This window comes from Sorghum bicolor, chromosome 3 (genome assembly GCF_000003195.3).
Source record: "Sorghum bicolor cultivar BTx623 chromosome 3, Sorghum_bicolor_NCBIv3, whole genome shotgun sequence".
In the NCBI taxonomy this organism is placed as follows: domain Eukaryota; kingdom Viridiplantae; phylum Streptophyta; class Magnoliopsida; order Poales; family Poaceae; genus Sorghum; species Sorghum bicolor.
The window spans coordinates 64,783,503-64,801,374 of record NC_012872.2 but is presented as its reverse complement, the minus strand read 5'-3'; the positions used below and the strand labels follow the sequence as shown (position 1 = coordinate 64,801,374).

Below are 17,872 nucleotides of genomic sequence, written 5' to 3'. Positions count from 1 at the left end.
TGATTTTGGCTTTTCCATAACATTTTCGTAGTTACATAGCAAAGGCTATGTTTTTTTTCGAAACGAGGAAACCACATTTTCTATCGATAAAACGGAAATACATCAGTTTGTACAAGTATAGAAAGGAACAACCAATGAACCAAGATCAAATAAAAGACCGAGAGAAGACAACCAACTCTAGCTACTTACTCAGAGACTAACCTAGCCGCAACAACAGAAAGTCAAACAGCCAACGATTTCCCCCTTTCAAGTCAAGCTAAAGCAGCAACTCCCAGAAAGACCACAATCCAGAACATAGCTCCCAACATATTACAGGCCTGGTTTAGGTCTTGTTTAGATGCACCCAAAAACTCAAAACTTTACAAGATTCTCCATCACATCGAATCTTGTGGCACATGCATGAAATATTAAATATAGATAAAAAAGATAACTAATTGCACAGTTTGCCTGTAAATTACGAGACGAATCTTTTAAGTCTAGTTACTCCATAATTGGACAATGTTTGTTAAATAAAAACGAAAGTGCTACAGTATCAAAATTAAAAAAGTTTTTGAACGCAAACTGTGTCTGTACTACAGACTGTGTCACCGATTACAGAATCACAGTCTGTGCGTCATTAGCATAAGCAGCTGGAGATCCAGCTCAGTGCCTCAGTCAGCTCGGCCTTCTTGTCCACAATCTTCGTCCATCAACAGCGGCGCCGAGTTGATGCACGTGTTCCCCAGCAGCTTCTTGGCGATCCTGACTTACAGTTTGAAACAGAGTGAGGAGCTAGCAGTGGTATTATTGGAGACCAGCTTACTATCTTTTACATAGGCACTGTTGATTATCTTTCATTTGATTGCTACCAACGACAGCCATTATGATTCGAATGCATCATGAACACTTGCCTCATGCTAAGCATTCTAGGGAGCACCAAGTATTTGCTGTAAATATCGTGTTGTCACAAGTAGCTATTATTTTACAAAGCATATTACTGCACAAAAGCGAAATTAACCACTATCTTGTTAAAGGATTGCAGTTTACATGCATTCTTAATGTTTTTGTATCGGCATGACAGAGACCAACAAAATAGTAGAACAGGTACTGTGTGCATGGGCATGACAGATCAATAGCTAACCTTCAAAAATATATCCTCCTCACCATCAAGCAATTTTAGACTCCACTTCCTCCTCACTCCCCTCTTCATACGGTACAGAATCATTGCAGTCAGTCTCAGCATCAACATTATTGTCTTTTCCCTTAAGTGCTGGTATATTCAAATGCCTTGGAGGATAGTTGTTCTTCCACCCAAGCTTAACAATCCTTCTGGCCTCCTCGACTCTGGATGCAGCAACTAATGCGGTCACTACTGCCTGCAGCAATGAACATTTCACTCTGCACTTCCTATTAAAGATCTCCTGACAACAATTTAGAGCAAGATCAAGCTCCCCGACCTCCACAAGACATGGTATGAGGGTTTCAAATGTGCCTTTATTTGGTGCATATCCATTCTTTACCAGCTCATCATATACCTTCTTGGACTCATCCAACCTCCCTTCTTTGCAGTACCCTCGAATCAGCTCATTGTAGGATACTGAATCAGGTTTAGGCCCTTCCTTGAGCATCCTCTGAATCACAGCAGCTGCATCCTCCATTCTCCCTTCAGCAACCAAACCCCGAAGCTTTGCATTGTAGGTCTTTGCGTTCGGCTGAAGATTCCTCTCCTTCATCATCTCCCAGATTTTCTCGGCCTTGTCAAAGCGACCATTGTTGTAAAACCCATTAAGCAGAGAGTTGAAAGATACCATATCGGGGGTCAGACCGCACTTGTCCATGAGCGAAATGACATCGAGGGCGGCCGAGGGTTCGGCTTTCTGAGAGCCCGGGATCTCGTCCAACGCAATGGCGAGAGAATCGAAGTCGCCGGTGTCGACGTATGCGGCGAGGAGGGCGTTGAAGGCCGCGACGGACTTGTGCTTCGGGGGAAGGCCAACGAAGGTCGCGGCGGCGTGGGACGGCATGGAGGCGCGGCCATAGAGGCGCAGGATGCGCACGGTGAAGTCCTCGTTGGAGGCCTCGAGGAAGGGCTTCTGTGAGTCGAGGAGGGCCGCGACGGCGTCGCGGCGGCCGAAGGAGGCAAGGCGAGACACGGCCACCTCGTACACGCGGCGGTTGTCGCGGAAGCGTGGAGACGCCGTGGACGCGGCGATGAACTGGGATACCAGCTTGTCCGGATCGCGCTCCTCGGAAATGACCCGCATGATTTTGCCGAGGGGATTCCGGCGGTTGCGGCCCGCCTTGGGTTTCGCCTCCGCCTCGCCGGCTGCCGCTTTCTGGGCCGGCGCGGGTTCGGGCACCAAATTGTTGGGTGGCCGAGCGCACGGAGTCGCCGTGGACAAGATGCTGAAGAGGCGGCGCGTACGGTAGCAGGCGGCGGGGGTGGCCATGGCCATGGGGGCGTGACGTGACGGCGGCTGGGGTTTGCGTCGAGACGACGGGAGCCCCTGGAGTTGGAGGCCGGAGGTTTTTGCGAGATGCGCACCGTATTTGGGCCGTCATTTGTTAGCCCAACCAAACCAGGTAGCACATCCGAACGAACCTCCTTGGCCCATTACTCGCCGCATCGGGGCTCAGAGGGCCGCTCGCACAAGGCCCCACCGTGCTGCGACGGCCATGGACGGGCACGTCCGGCGGCTGCTGAACCGCGTGTCGATCGCGCTGGCCGCCGTCGCCACCGCCGCAATGCTGCACCTGTTCCGCCACTCCTCCTCCTACTGCATCGTCGGAGGCAGCGGCTCGCCAACATATTCATCCCTATCATTGGCGCCCTTCCCGCGCACCTCCTGCGACGCCGCATCCCGCCGCGTCGTGGACCCGGACCTCCGCCTCGCCAAGCTCCGGGCCTCCCGGCGCTGGCGCCGCCGCGGCGCCGCCCTCTCCTCGTCCACTCTCGCCCCTCTCCGCCGTCTCCGCGTCCTCGGCGAATCCTCCCGCGTGCTCTGCGTCGCCGCAGGCGCGGGGCTGGTCGCGGACGCGCTCCACGCGGCCGGCGTCGGGGACGTCACGGCCGTTGATCTCGTCGACTTCCCGCCGCTCGTCCGCCGAGCGGACGCACACAACCTCCCATTCTTCGACGGCGCCTTCGACGTTGTGCTGTCGGACGACCCGGGCGCGCTCACCGGCGCGCTCTTCCCGTCCCGGTTCGCGACCGAGATCGAGCGCACCGTCCGACGCGGTGGCGCTATCGCGATCGCAGTCGACCGTCACGTCGGCTTGTCCAACGTTGACCACCTTTTCAGGAAGTCGCGCATCGTGAAGGTGACGAATGCTACACTGGATGGTTCAATTGTGAACATCGTCATCTTGAGAAGTTACAGAACCAAAACCAACCCTCATTGATTCATTGGTCTGTTTTTTTATTAGTGTTCTGCTTAATTATTTTCTATTTTCGAGCTTAGGATTTTTTTTAATAAACTTGAGTAATGCAGCTTCTTTCTGTTTTGTGATTAGGTTGTTTTCAGTTGTCATGGTTAGTCTTGAGGCATGGTATGAAGTTGTATGAGTATCTGAGTATGCAAGTAGCTACTACAAATGACAATGACCAAAAGTCTCCAACTCTAAGTGGCCATTGCACCCTGAAACCGATTTTAAAGCGTTAAGCATAGATGATCATGCTAACTTCAGAGGTCAGAATCCCCCTGCTCCATTTTTTTATCTGCTTGTTATTACGAATATTAGGGTCCTGTTTGGTTCCCCTTACTAAATAGCTAAACTTTAACTATTTTAGTTTAGTCCCATTAATCACCTAAGAATAGTTAAAATAATTTTAGCTAGCTAAAGTTTAGCAAAGGGGCAAACAGGCTCTAGGATCATCGTAAATGAGCTAAAAAAGTTGTCTTATTTCAGTCCCTTGCATGTTATGAACAAGGGGATTGAGGGGGGATTTTCCCCACCAAACTGAACAAGGCCACCTCACTGATAATGTGTGCAGCACTTTCTTCTGCCAAGCCACAGACTTCACAAGTCGGAATCCATGGTTTTCTTCCGATGCAAATTAATCTGACCCTGAATTCTCCATTGCGTCAAAAACCAAATGAAAAGTTGAACTCTGGGCGGCGCCGCGTTCTTCCAAATAAACGTGGTCTCTGAATGTGGGGCGCCGTCCTTTGCCTTGAGGAGTTTGTAAAGACCTGCAGTGTCATACATACTGAAAGGATTTAGGCCTTGTTTAGATGCGAAATCTTTTTAGATTTCGCTACTGTAGTACTTTCGTTTGTTTGTGGCAAATATTATCTAATTATAGACTAATTAGTATCAAAAGATTCATCTCGTGATTTACAGGTAAACTGTGTAATTAGTTTTTGATTTTGTCTAAAATTAATAATTCATGCATATGTGCCGTAAGATTCGATGTGATAGAGAATCTTGAAAACTTTTTGATTTTTGGAGTGAACTAAACAAGGCCTTATTAGCCTGCAATCTGCTTCTTCAGACAATGAGGTCTCGGTGACGATTTTTTGCACCCCACCGGTGACAGGAGCGGCACGATTGTGCCTGTGCTAGAGAGCCCGGACTCCCATCACCTAGCGCACGGTGCTCTTGCGCTGCCTGCAGTCTGCAGTGACTGAAGAGGATAGGGAAACTTGGTAATGGCCTGTTACAGCCTTACAGGTGTCCAGCAAGGAATACCGGACCTCCCATTGGCTGTGAATCGGGATCACCCTCCATTGTCGCCAAAAAAGCCCACTGGCCCTATGCCAAGCCCTCGGCTGCAGTGAAGCCAGTGGATGAGCTTAAGCAGCAAACATAAGTTCTGTATTACCAAATGCCGGATGCCATGTCCTTAGAACCCGTTGCTAGGCCATCAAACACTATGATTGTGAAGGACTGAAGGGGTGACAAGACATTATTGTCACCGGACCAAAGAGCGGCCCTACGACGCCAATCATCTGGGAGATTACGCCCGACGGCAGCGGGAGAGCACACGTCACATATACAAACTGACAATCAGCATGGTCTCATCTCATCATTTGCTAAATATAGATAGCAGGGTAGAAAGTGACAGACACCCCTAGGCCCAGCAGGAGAACATCCATCCAAACTTGGGCCTAAAGTTAGGACACATAGAGACACAGACCTCCTAGTTAATAACGATTGGGCTTGATGATAATACGAGTCCCAGCTGGGCTCTCATCATCAGATCAGATGAAGAAAAAAAAAAAGGGGGGGCAAGGTCTCCCGCCATTTCTGCTGGGGAGAAAGGGCCACTAGATGTTTATCGCAAAACAACAGGCACGGCCACTGTTGGCCGTCGTGCACATGCGCGCCTCAAGGAAAGGAAACAGTGTCCGATCGATCTCCGATCTCGACAGTTGGATTGGATGGAGCGCGTGCGGAGGGTTGAATCGCTCACAGTTGCCACGGTCTCAAAGACACAGCGCCGGCATCGCACCTGCGGGCGTGCGGTAGGATAGCGACCAGGATGGAGGGCGCGGCCCCGCCGGTAGCTGGGAATGTCCGCGGCCTCGTCGCTGTCCCACTCCCATGCACGGGCGCAGTGCAAGATGCAGCGCATCACCAATGATGCCGCGCGCCACCGTGCGCGCGCGGAGGCAAAGGCAGCAGCTCGATCAGAAAGCCTTGAGCCACGTCGCCGCGTCATGGTCCGCGCACAGTGGCATGTCTCCCGCCTGGTGATTCGACGGGGGCTGGGCCGGCGGGAGTAATGAGCGAGGGGGTGGCAACGCAACGCAACCAGAATTCCCCGCCATTTATTTATCAGTCCAACTAGATGGCTCGATCGATCACACTGACGCGAATGAAGGAAACCCTTTTTGGCGCGTACTTGCTGGGTCTGGGAATCAAACGCGGGGCCCGGGGTCGGAGAGTGGATGGCACCAAACGTTACCAGACAAGGGATTCAATGGCCGCTCTGACTTCCTGCCTCCCTGTGTTTAGTGTGTCACACTGTTACTCATCTTCATCTCATCTGGTATTGTAAATATGCCTTTGGTAGCCAGGCCGGGCCATCCATCGATGGCGCATAGGAATAGGAGGCATGGGCGCATTCCTATCCGATCCCTGCTCTGCCGGCTGCCGCGGTCGCGGCCGGGAGTTGGAGGCGCAGCGGCCAGCGGGAGCGCGCTCGCGCGCATGCGATGCCTTTTTTTTTTTTCTCCTTCGGCTGACGACGGCCAGCGCGCGTGGGATGTGGCGACGGAGTGATGGGCCGGCCGGGGCCGCGGAGCGAGCCACGTCGAGGGGGGCTGCCGGGCTACGACAAGACGCGCACCAGCCACCAGGCTGGCCCCCCCGTCATCGCCCCCGTCTCCTGCATCTGCATTAACCCACCGGCGTGGCATGGCATGGCATGAGCGCGGGCACGGCCGGGCAACATGTCCCCTGCTACACGTGTGCCCCCTGCTTCTTTAACTCCCGCCCAACCGGCCAGCCCAACCACTGTCGCTTATTCTGAAGGATCTTATCAAGAACCCAGCTTATTAAGAATTTCTGTTGTATTGGCATAGGATGGGAGTAGAGTAATGTACAGTACAGTAGAGTACCGCTTCGTTGGGAGGCATTGCAGTTAACAGTACTCGTGCTCGGTGTCATGCAAGACTGCAGGACTGTATGGGTCTGACTGATCGAATTTGTTGACCAGTTGGACTAGTGCGCTGACGAGACTGGACCGGATGACCAGGTCAAAATGATCTGACAACTAGTCTGGACGAGGGCAATGCAAGCATGATAGGCGGTTGCACGCACGTTTGGCCGGCATACAGCACTGGGACCAGTGCCCCTCTACCCGTGCCAGCCCCAACCCCAGCCAGCCGCGCACGCCCGGAGCCGGGGATCATTGCCGCCGCAACCGCCAAGGTGCGCCACCGCGCCGGGGGCCGCCCTGTCCGCTTTGTACCGTGCCGCCCACATGGATGCCTCACCTGTTCCCGCTTTACGCAACGCCTTTCGGCCTTTTGGCTTTGTCTGCCCCTCTCCATCTGCCGATCGCCAGCTCCCCGAGTACTGAGGTGAACAAACGTTTTGGCCTTTTGGATCAATGATCGGTCGATGTCTTTGTGATCCAACCGCTGAAATTTGTAAGAGTTTGCTTGCCTATGTTTTATGTGTAGAGTGTGTGTGTATCGGTGTGTGCTTTTCACTCTTTGTGTGCCTTTGTGTGCAAAAGACCTTATCCAAACGCTCGCCGCTCCCGGAAGATTGGCATCCATGTCCACGTATAAGCGCGCCGTGCTCTCGATCTAGAACAACTAATTAAGCTACTAGTATAACGCTGGAGCACAAAGTCACGCCCGTACTATTCATTATTAGACTTGTTTCCGTGCTAGCTCGATCGTTGTCATCTTCAGAGGCCTAGCTAGACGCCTAGTCAGATTGAGCTGCCAGTGATCGAAGACGCCCTGGCAAAGAAAGTTCAAAGGGGAGCAAAGTGCAATCGCAAAACAACATTTATGACCGCACCAGTATGCCAGAACTTCTCCGACACTCTACTAACACCCAAGCTGATCGAAAAGCATACTGTAGTACATAGTGTTCTAATTGTACCCTCTTCTTTTTTAATGTTTGAGCAATATTTCATTTTAAAATAAAGCCTCTTTCATATATTCATGTAAAACATCTCTCTTTTTTTATGGGGAGCATATATATCTTCATACCGTAGGTAAATATTTGCACCAAAGTTTTGCACGAAGGTACTCCTACTATTATGATAATATGTGCCTCGTGGTCTCAACTCTCTGTCTGCCTGAAATGGATAGTTAGCTAAAGTGAAAATTGGCTTACCGGCTTGGTTTGGGTCTTGGGAGTTGATGGTACTCTCTTTTTAGTCTTTGTTTTTTATGGAGTAGGACATGCTCCTCCCAAGACAAGGAGTGACTTGGCCCAGACATGGATAGACCTAGCTCTATAGCTTCCTTCTCATCATGACAACTTCCATAAAGAGTAGTACCACGGGCATGTTTTCTTCCTCCTCGTCATAACAACTTTCAAATACTAGTATCACGGGCATTTGGAATGCAGAAATTTCATAAAAATTATGCAGGAATTTCATAGGAAAAACATTGAAATGAAGAAAGTTTTACACATTCCAAATAGGCTATTGGTTGCATAAGGGTGTTAGATTATACAGAAAGTGTGTTTAGCTCTATCGATTGAGTAGGAGGTGCAGTTAGACACTCAACCAATCAAGTACGAGTTCTCCTCGACTTGAATTTAGATTATTTTTTTTCTTATTGAAAAGCTGCATAGCACCTACTTGGTTGTTCCTTTGTTCTACATTGCACTAAAAAACTTTCTAAACAAAAAATGTATTGATGCATAGGGATGCATGATTTATCAAACACACCAATTCAACTTTAATAGCAGAAAAGGAAAATTTCGAATACTCTCAATTAGCAGCTAAAAGGATCTGTTGCCAATTTCATCATACAAAATAAAAAGAATGGAAACACTTATCTTTTTTGACTGATTAACAGCTTTAGAGTTGATATTGAGACTAACTATATTATTTTATGCTCAGGGTAGCGGCCTGGTGGTTGTGCAGCACGCCTTCATTCTAAATTCTAAAAGAAGACCTGCTGACTCAAAAGTACTAAATAAGTTAAAATTAACAACTTTGGCACTTTTCAATTGTTTTTATGTTTATTAAATTAAATCACCTAAAACTACAACTATACATAGCTTAATATTGTTGTACCATTTGAGGGCTATATATCGAATGTTGATTAGATGGCTAAGAGCATTTCCAAATTTTTTTGCAAATCTCACTCTCTAAATCATCATTTAGAGAATCATTTCCATAAAAATCGCTTCTATATTTTTTCACTCTGCAACAGTTTTTCTATCTCTCGTGCACACTCTAGAGAGTAATTCTCGTCTTCTATTTTTGACTAGCGAAAAATTCAGAATAAAAGATAGCTATATTTACATAACCATTTAGACAAATTGTTGGAGGGTAACCTTTTCATCAAAATCTCTATTCCTAGCATTTAGAAAAGATCTAGAGAGTCTCTTAGAGTTCCTCTAAATAAAATATTCCTGTCATTAGACGATGGCTTAAAATTGCCTGGAGTAGCAGCTAAACATTAAAAAATTCGCATCCACTTGAAAAAACAAACCTATAACTACCAAACCTGATTAGAAAATGAGAAAACGTGCCCTTCTTTTTCGATAGATATACTACGCCTGGCACACGCCATTGCTTTTTTGGGGAAAAAAAAAGGGGAAATGAGAAAACGTGATGACTACTACCGGTGGTCCGAAAATGAGTAGTACATGGATCATAAAAAGAGTTACTCCATCCATCCCAAATCACAAGTCATTTCAAAAATATTGAAGAGTTAAAACATCTCAACTTTGAACAAAATTATAAAAAAAAAATAAAAGATTTATAACATAAAATAAGTATAATACAAAAATATAATTAATGAACAATGTAGCGATACTAAGTTGACGCCATAAATATTATTATCTTACCATATAAATTTAGTCAAACTTGAGATAATTTAACCAGATTTTTGGAATGATTTATAATTTGGGATGGAGGGAGTACATGAGTACTGCTGGAAATGAGAAAACGTGATGTACTACTGAACTACTACTCCTACGTATACTCCCGGAAAGCATGCTTTCAACTCTTTTTTTTAGTACGTTCTCAAAAAGAGAGAAGCAAATATAAATCCAACAGAAAGAAGAAAGAACAAAGTCCATAAGTACAGTACGACTAGTAATTTACTACAATCTACTTTTGCAATAATGTAACTCTTTTAGTTTGACACAGAAAAATCCATTCCGTATATATTGCTAATATAAAAGTAGTAACTTAGTATATGTAACTGACATGCACCAAGCTAAGTGCATAGCAAAATACACGACCTGAAAGAAACACAGGAGATATTACAGAGATAAAGAAAAAAGATTCAAAAATCAAAAGATTTAGATACCCTAGGTCATCATTCCATAACTATCAATTCCTCGCTGCCTCTGAAAATTCATATACTGATGATGTAAGTACCAACCCAAACCATGCATCCATCGTCACTCCGTCCGGCTGAAAAGGTCACTCATCAGGCGTCCCCGTTGCTGGCGGCGTTCCATTGCTTGTTCCCTGGACTCCACTTGGGGCACTTGGGGCTGAAGTACTTGGCCTGCACCCTTGCGTCGAGCAGCTCCACGACGGGCCCCGGGCGCACGCACCGCGGCGCCTTGTACTGGTTGATGGACGCGCCGCGGCTGATGGCGTAGTCCATGAGCTTGTCGAAGGTGCCCTCGGACACGACGCGTATCTCCAGGGGCCCGATGGACTTGTCGCAGGCCCGGCACTGCCGGTACACGCTGTTGAGCGCCTCCTCTACCGACAGGCAGCAGTCCTCGAACACGGACGCCGGCACCGCCGTGCTGCCCGCGCGCAGCTCCCAGAACAGCACGTAGTGGCCCGGGATGGTCGCCGCGTCGGCGTAGCTGGTGTACTCCACCAGCGACGCGCCGAACGGCGCCAGGTGCTGCACCGCGCCGCTCACGGCCGCGTGCAGCTCCGTCTCGTCCGTCTTGTCCGAGTCGATGCTCAGCGCCACGTTCTGCCGCCTGATGAACTTGAACATCGGCGCCTCGTTCTTGAAGCCGGCAACCCTCAGCACGTCGCCCACGCGGTACCGATACAACCCTGTCATCGATCGTCATCACATAGAACGTTCATAACAATCGTCTACTGGATCTTCCATGCATGCTTTTCGATCGAAGATGTCAGAAGACAAACACATACCGGAGTAGGTGGTGACCACGAGCTCATACTCGTGACCGAGCTTCACATCCACGAGGCCAACCAGGTCGCGGTGGCTCGGCTCCGCCTTGCCGTCGCTGCACTGGAGAGGAAGGAACTCGAAGTAGCACATGGTGGGGATGAGCGTGTATGCCACGTCGCCTGGCTTGCACATGGGCTTCAGGTTGAGGCCGAAGTAGCACTCGGAAGAGGCGTACATGGTGCACGCCAGAGGCAGCCCCCCGCCGTAGAACTCCAGCGTCGGGATGTACTGCGACATAGCCCCGGTCACGATCACATCGATGTACTTGGTGCGGGGCCACAGGCGCCGGATGATGCCCTCCCATGACGGTCCCGCGCACTCGGCCTCGATCTCGTCGGCAAGCGCCGGGTTGGCGCCGCGAAGTACCCTGCCGACGACGGCGTCGCGCACGGCGCGGTCCGTGATCTCCGGGTCGAGCGTGCCCGTGCGGATGTCGCGGCACAGACGCGGCCAGTGCTTCTCGAGGAAGCGGACGGCGCGGAGGAAGCCCGAGGCGAACACGGCGCCGACGCGCAGCACGTCGGCGCGGTGGACGAGGCCGCACAGCAGCTGCGTGTACATGCTCTGGTACGAGTCCACGCACAGGATGGCCTCGTTGGGGCTCGTGTACTCGGTGTAGGGGTCGTGCGGCCGCTCCAGGAACTGCCGGCTCCGGTAGTAGCTCGTTAGCACCGGCCGCGCCACCAGCCCGCCGGGTGTGCGCGACTCCGCCTTCACGAATAGCAGGTACATCGCCTTGCCCTTGTCCAGCCCCGGCACCGACTGGCTCATCACCGGCATCTGCAGGCTATACAGCAACGACCTCCTGTCCAGCTCGTCGGCGATGGTCGGCATCAGCTTCCTCTCCCCTCCGGATGTTCCAGAGCTGGCTCACACAAACATCGTCAATTTATCAGTACATGTTTCCATGACCAGCCACACAGCAGCGTCGTGATGGTTAGATCGATGAATATACTACATACCTCGTGAGGAACTCGGAGATGGGTTTGCCTGAGAGGATCGGCGAGGTATCGCCGCTGGCAATGCGGAGTATGTCCGGCTGGAGGCCCTCGTAGGTGACGAGCGGGACGACGCGGCGGAAGGCTTCGACGGCGTCGGCGGATCCTCCCGGGACGCCGTAGCGGCGCAGGTACTCGGCCGGCGCGTTCTGCGTCAGTATCTCAGCGAGGACGCGCCGCTGCACCTTCCCGGCGTTCGCCGTGACATGCTCGATGAACTCGAGCGCCTCGCGGTGCGCCCCGGGGCCAAAGCCGCCGGCCGGCAGGGTTGTCTTGGTGGTCGGTGCTTCCGGCATGGCACTGCAGTGCGTACGGCGCGTGCGCGTGCGCTTGCGCTTGCTAGTGCAGTCGTTCGTGCCTTGGCGCTCGCTCGCTAGCTGGTCGACACGAGGCGTGTTATTTGGTGCGTGGCCACTGCGCAGTTGTGGGCGTGTGTTTGCTGTGTGGTGTGTGCGAGTGAAATGCGGCTGCGGGGGTTTATATAGAGAGAGGATAGGGGGAGCGCAGTCAAAGTACTGCTACTTGGTCGCCAGCTGGGCGTACCCATCAGTTAGTACTACTGACCACTGCTGACTCTCGGTACTGGTCTAGTACTGGACTTGTGGCGAGCATAATTGCAACATTGTTTGTGGAATGTCTGTTTGGATTCAGTTATATAGGTTTTGTAGAGTTGTCCCTTGTTAACTTCTTTTAATTTGATACTACATGAATAGCAGTAAATCTTTTGTTTTCCAGCTCGATGGCTGGCAATGCAAATCGCTCAAAATATTTGCCATACCATTTATGTCATCGATTTTGACTTCCTAACTTGCCTTAGTAATTAATGCACCAGCTTTAGGTCTTGTTTGGATCCACTCAACTATCAACTAAAGCTTAGCTAGTTAAAATTTGAAAGTTAATATAGCTAGCTAAAGTTCTCTTAGCTAAACTTTAGCTGTGGTGTTTGGATCCTCTAGCTAATAGACTAGTTAAACTTTTGCTGAGTTTAGCTAGGTTGAAACAGCTAAACTTAGCTAAATTTTAGCTGGTCTTTTAGCATGAACGTTTGGATTCCTAACACCTAAATTTAGTCATCTAAAGTTTAACTGGTGGATCCAAACATTAACAAGAGAACTGCTAAATGACATACAACACCAAATTGCCAGTTTTAACCAAGTTGTCTCTTAGTGTAATTTGAGCTTGTATTTTTTTTTCTTCTTAAACGGCATTACCACGTGATGCTATAAACAAGAAAGGTCGCTTGCTAACTCACATGTCTACTTATACTTTACCTTTTTTTCAAAAAAAAATTACTCCATCCTAAAATATATAAGAGATATATATAAGTTTTATCAAGCTGTAATAAAGTTGTATTGACCAAGTTTATACATAAAAGTATCAACATCTACTTTGTGTATAAAAAGGATAAATTATAGATCTACATTGCATAACGTACATATTTTATCATACAAATCCGGTATCACAAAAGTATAATCATTTTTAAGAAAAACTTGATCAAACCGAAGACAATATGTAACCTCGAATGGCTCAAGACTAAGAAGGACCACCACCTGCCGTTCTTGCTTCCTCCAGCAGTAACAAAAAGTGCGCGCGGGGTTTTCTATAGGATTCAGCTAGCGGCAGTTCACATAGCGTCGGGATCTTCACCTCTTCCCCCAAGAAATATTGTAGGAGTAGTACGTACTTGACCACCAGCTATGCAGAGTGGCCATGCATCAACAGCAAGCGACGAGCTTGAACAAGCAAGGGGCGCCTCGGAGGGCTCCCCCGGCCGTGTGCGCGCGCGCCCGCGCGCATGCATGCTCGGCGGCACCGCGCGGCCGACACGGCGCGCGGGCGAGTTGCTTCCGTAGCTAGCGTGCTCGCAGAAAGGCCGGCAGCTGCATCGTTTCCCGGCGTGCAGCCCCCGTCTTCGACGCCCTGGCCTGTACTGTACTATATCTCGCTCCCGTCGTCGTGCGCTGCGATCTGCTGATCGCTTTTGATGATTTTAGGCCTTATTTAGTTCCAAAAATATTTTGCAAAATAGGAATATGAGTACTTTTATTTGTATTTGACAAATATTGTCCAATCATGAACTAGGCTCAAAAGATTTGTCTCGTCAATTCCGACCAAACTGTGTAATTAGTTTTTATTTTCGTCTATATTTAATACTAAATACAAGCATCAGATTCTGAAAAATTTTGCAAAATTTTTTAGAACTAAACAAGGCCTTAGTACCACCCCAGCTGCTCCTCCAATTCGCCATCTGTTCTTAGCTAGCCCTCCCGTTTTGATTTGGTCAAACTTGTGACGTGTGAGGGTAGATGTAATCATTCGGGAAATTAACTTTTGCACATCATGCATGTTCGTCCGAGATGTGCCCGGACTAGGAGACCGCGGGATCAAACAGCCAATGGGAACTCTAGGCACACCGGCGGGTTAGAACCAAGAGCAAAGATATTTCTCTCTTGTTTTTCGGACTCCTCTGTTGTGGTTATCTCCATCTCCACGATTAAACTATGCTATCGTTGAGGACTAGTAGGCTCCTGTCAGATCAAGTCAGGGAAAATGTCATTTTGATTCGACAAAAATGTTACTAGTATGTCAGTTGCATGCAGATCAGACGTGCGATTAGAATTTAATAGATCGAGACATACTACGGCCGGGCAAATGCACGACGCCACGGAACGTGCGCCTGTCCAAGCTCTGTGCCAGCAAGCGCTTGGAAAAGTGGAAGCTACACGTAACAGAATCGGATGGATGCTAGCTAGGGCCATATGCCAGAAACAGGAGCAAGCGAGAAGGACCTGCATGCGTTGCAGTGCACGTACGGTCGCCGCGTCGCCCAAAAAAAGCAAAGGTGTGTGTGCAGACAGCGGCGGAACAGTAGCATGATGCGCGGGCGATGCGTCGACGCGCGCTGCCACTCGGGCGTAGGCAGCTCACGTGCCCGTGCCGCGTGCCCCACACGGGGACAGACAAGCCGCGCGCGTGTGGGAGTCGGCTCTCGTTCTAGCTACCCGACGTACTCGATCGATCGATCGCGAGCGAGAGTACAGCAGGGGTCGGTAGGCGTCTGTCGTGTCGTCCGGGGCCGCGAGACCTGTATACAGCTAGAGCGCCGCACGCCGGCCCTTGTGAATCTCGATCGGTGTTGGCCCCGGCGAATGGAGAAAGAACGAGCCGCGCGCGCACAGCGAACCGATGGAGGGTCACCCCGGAGAAGGCCGTGGATCTTGCATGCCGGGGTTCGTTTCTGCGGTCGCCGTCTGGCCACGGGCCACGGCGCACGGCTCCGCGGTTTGCATGCAAGCGGCGCCAGCTCGTAGCTTTTGTTGGGGTCCTACGACTACGACGTACGTACACGATCGACGCAAGTACGCAGGCAAACTGGGACAACTCCGAAAGGCCTCGTGCTGGTTTGCCCTAGCGGAACAACTACTGGTAATGTACGTCCGGGTCCGGCAGAAGTTCATGACTTGTGACTTCGACAATCGTCGATCTTGTCTGTCAGATGCGCTCTTAATAATTTTATGGAGTCTACCAGCCATTGAACAATGTTTTTCTCTCAGAATAAATCAGCGACCAGTAATTTTTGTCATGGCTTATCAGCCAAACAAACAAGACAGAATTCGTGTCGTTTATCCTGTAAATTTATAGAATTTATGGAAAAGTACATGGTGATTATTTTATCTAATCTAAAATACATGTTACCAGAGTCTAACAAAATTAGATTTATAATTTTTGAACTATTCTATAAATGTATACTGAATTTATAAAATTACAACATCTACAATTTTTAGGGACCGTGATAACATACTAAACAAGTTTGATGACCTAAACGGATGATTCACAGGTTTAGGGACTGGGATGCCATAACTGAACAAATTTGACGACCTAAATGAGTGATTTACAAATTTAATGACCAAAATGACATCGCGATGGACAAGTTTGAGGACTCAAACGATTGATTTGTAAGTTTAGAGACTAGAATGACATAAGTAAATAAGTTCAAGGACCGCTGGTGGACTTTACTCGTTATCAACCCTTCATCAAATAAGGGTCTATTTGATCACTGCTGGATTATTATAATCTAGACTGCACATAGATTTTTATAATCTAAATTAAGTATAATAATCAGAGTATTTGGATTCCTAAATAATTAAGTTGGATCATTCTTGGTTCAACTAACAAACACTCATAACAAGAAAAACATGTATGAGATGGATTATAAGATTATTATAATATGGTGCTTTGATTATAATAATCCACATCATGATTTAACATGTTTATATCAGAATTAAATTATTTTAGCTGATTATTATAATCACAATGATCCAAACAAAGTCCTTATTATCGGATTGAGTTACTGCTGCAGGAGCAGGAATCATGGCTTCATTCTTTCTGCATCTTATAATTGAGAGCAGACCTGTCACGAGATGGTTTTGGTTTGGAACCATGATTGAAGGCACCAGGCTTCGCAGGGCCGGATCGGAGGCGGCACCGATCATTGATCGGATGCACAGTGGCGTAACAATATGTTTATATATATATATATATATATAAGTGCTATTCTACACCAAAGTGTTATACTGAACAAAATTCAGTATTGTTCAGTACCCGTGTTTCAGTATTATTCGGTATTTCGTGGTCCTGGGTGTACGACTGGATGATACTGAATATTGTTCAGTATTGCTCAGTATTTTTTCTGCTCAATTTTGACTTGCGGTGTAGAATAATATTCTACACCTAGGGTGTAGAATAGCGTTGCCGTGTATATATATATATAGGGAAATTCTTTTCTACACGTACGTGTAGTTATATATATATGTGTGTGTGTGGCTTGTGGTTACCAAGCAGTTTTTACCAATCTAGCAGTCGACCTCCTTGGTTTGCAGCACTGCTCTCTCTTCTCCTAAGTAAGAAATAAATATTTTGTTTGATACAGTATTTAGAAACAAATTTAACAATAACAAAAGTGTCAAACAATAAAATCACTCTATTTTCATTGTCCACTGGAAAATGGAGGTCACTTTCAGTATTCAGATATAAATTTTTTGCATTTTTTTTTCTTGCTCGACGTGGAGTTTCCGTCGTCGCTGCGGCCACATCGTAGGCCGCACTCCTCATCTTCTCGTCGGACGGCGTCTTGCCGGCATCGAGCAGGATGCGGGTGAGGTTAGTTGAAGCGGGTCTTGAGCTCAAACTTGCAGTGCTGGTCCATATATAAGGGAGGGGTATAGGGGTGCTCGTTCCACTCGTGGCTCCCCAACTGTGTTCACCTCTAGTTGCATGAGCAACTCTAACCCAAGTCCTTAAATTAAGTCCTTAAATTTTTATTTACATGCTATGATAAAAAAAATAGGAGCTCAAATTAAGACTCAACTCCAACCCACCTCCTAAACAAGTAGGATAGGGAGTTCTAGATGTGAGGGGTTGAAACTATAATTTAGGAGGGTATGGAAAATGGGAGCCCAAGTAGAAGGTGAGTTGGAGTTGATTTTTTTGAATCAAGTCTCTAGATTTAGAATATGGACTTGTCTAGGAGATAAGTTGGAGTTGCTCACTCGCTCTCCAGGTCCTTGATCTGCAAGCATACCGAACGATCAGTAGGCCGTGAGACCATGGCCATGGTGCAAGTGCGAGGATATCTATTGGTGCACCGGTACTTGAATAGAGTACACATTTTAGTGTTACTTACACGTACGTGCAGTGCGACATGTCGAAAGGAAGGGTGAGCGGTGGCAATGGCATACCTGGCATTTGCAGGAGTCCGGCCATTCGTTTTGCTGATAAGCTAAGCTAAAAAATATTGTTCACTAATTGTAGTTGATAAACCGGATTAATAAGTTCAAGCAAATAATTTACAGTGTCAGGCGCCCGGACATACGTGAGGTAGTCTGGCCAAGGCCATGCATGGCCTGTGGATGCTGAATTCCGCCGCTCGCCTCGTGCCGTCCGCGCCCGGGAAACAGCAAAGCGGCCTTTGTGGCGGTGAAGTAAGGTCATGTTTAGATTTTAATAGAATTAATAACTAACTCATGACTAAGATTTAGTTCTAATGGCCCAAATAGATAGATTAGTTGTTAGTCT

At 48.3% G+C, this 17,872-nt stretch overlaps 3 protein-coding genes across 3 annotated transcripts; 1 reads left to right on the top strand and 2 right to left on the bottom strand.

Moving 5' to 3' along the window:
* LOC8082371 (pentatricopeptide repeat-containing protein At1g55890, mitochondrial) lies at positions 469-2,483 on the bottom strand. The gene is made up of 2 exons (XM_002456414.2): positions 1,121-2,483; positions 469-741 (listed from the first exon to the last, which is right to left on the bottom strand). The coding sequence occupies exon 1, from the start codon at positions 2,433-2,435 to the stop codon at positions 1,146-1,148; it is 1,290 nt and encodes a 429-aa protein (XP_002456459.1). The 5' UTR covers positions 2,436-2,483; the 3' UTR covers positions 469-741; positions 1,121-1,145.
* Positions 2,656-3,580, top strand: LOC8054723. The gene is made up of 2 exons (XM_002458567.2): positions 2,656-3,388; positions 3,493-3,580. Exon 1 carries the CDS (start codon positions 2,656-2,658, stop codon positions 3,379-3,381), a length of 726 nt encoding a protein of 241 aa, XP_002458612.1. The 3' UTR covers positions 3,382-3,388; positions 3,493-3,580.
* LOC8082370 (probable indole-3-acetic acid-amido synthetase GH3.1) lies at positions 9,777-12,233 on the bottom strand. Its single transcript, XM_002456413.2, has 3 exons — positions 11,762-12,233; positions 10,760-11,664; positions 9,777-10,660 (listed from the first exon to the last, which is right to left on the bottom strand). Exons 1-3 carry the CDS (start codon positions 12,091-12,093, stop codon positions 10,065-10,067), a joined length of 1,833 nt encoding a protein of 610 aa, XP_002456458.1. The 5' UTR covers positions 12,094-12,233; the 3' UTR covers positions 9,777-10,064.

Coding starts and splice junctions, on each gene's coding strand:
- LOC8082371 (XM_002456414.2), bottom strand. CDS start 2,435: ATGGCCATGGCCACCCCCGCCGCCTGCTACCGTACGCGCCGCCTCTTC.
- LOC8054723 (XM_002458567.2), top strand. CDS start 2,656: ATGGACGGGCACGTCCGGCGGCTGCTGAACCGCGTGTCGATCGCGCTG.
- LOC8082370 (XM_002456413.2), bottom strand. CDS start 12,093: ATGCCGGAAGCACCGACCACCAAGACAACCCTGCCGGCCGGCGGCTTT. Junction 11,665..11,761: donor ATCTCCGAGTTCCTCACGAG/GTATGTAGTATA, acceptor TGTGTGAGCCAG/CTCTGGAACATCCGGAGGGG. Junction 10,661..10,759: donor CGTGGTCACCACCTACTCCG/GTATGTGTTTGT, acceptor GATCGATGACAG/GGTTGTATCGGTACCGCGTG.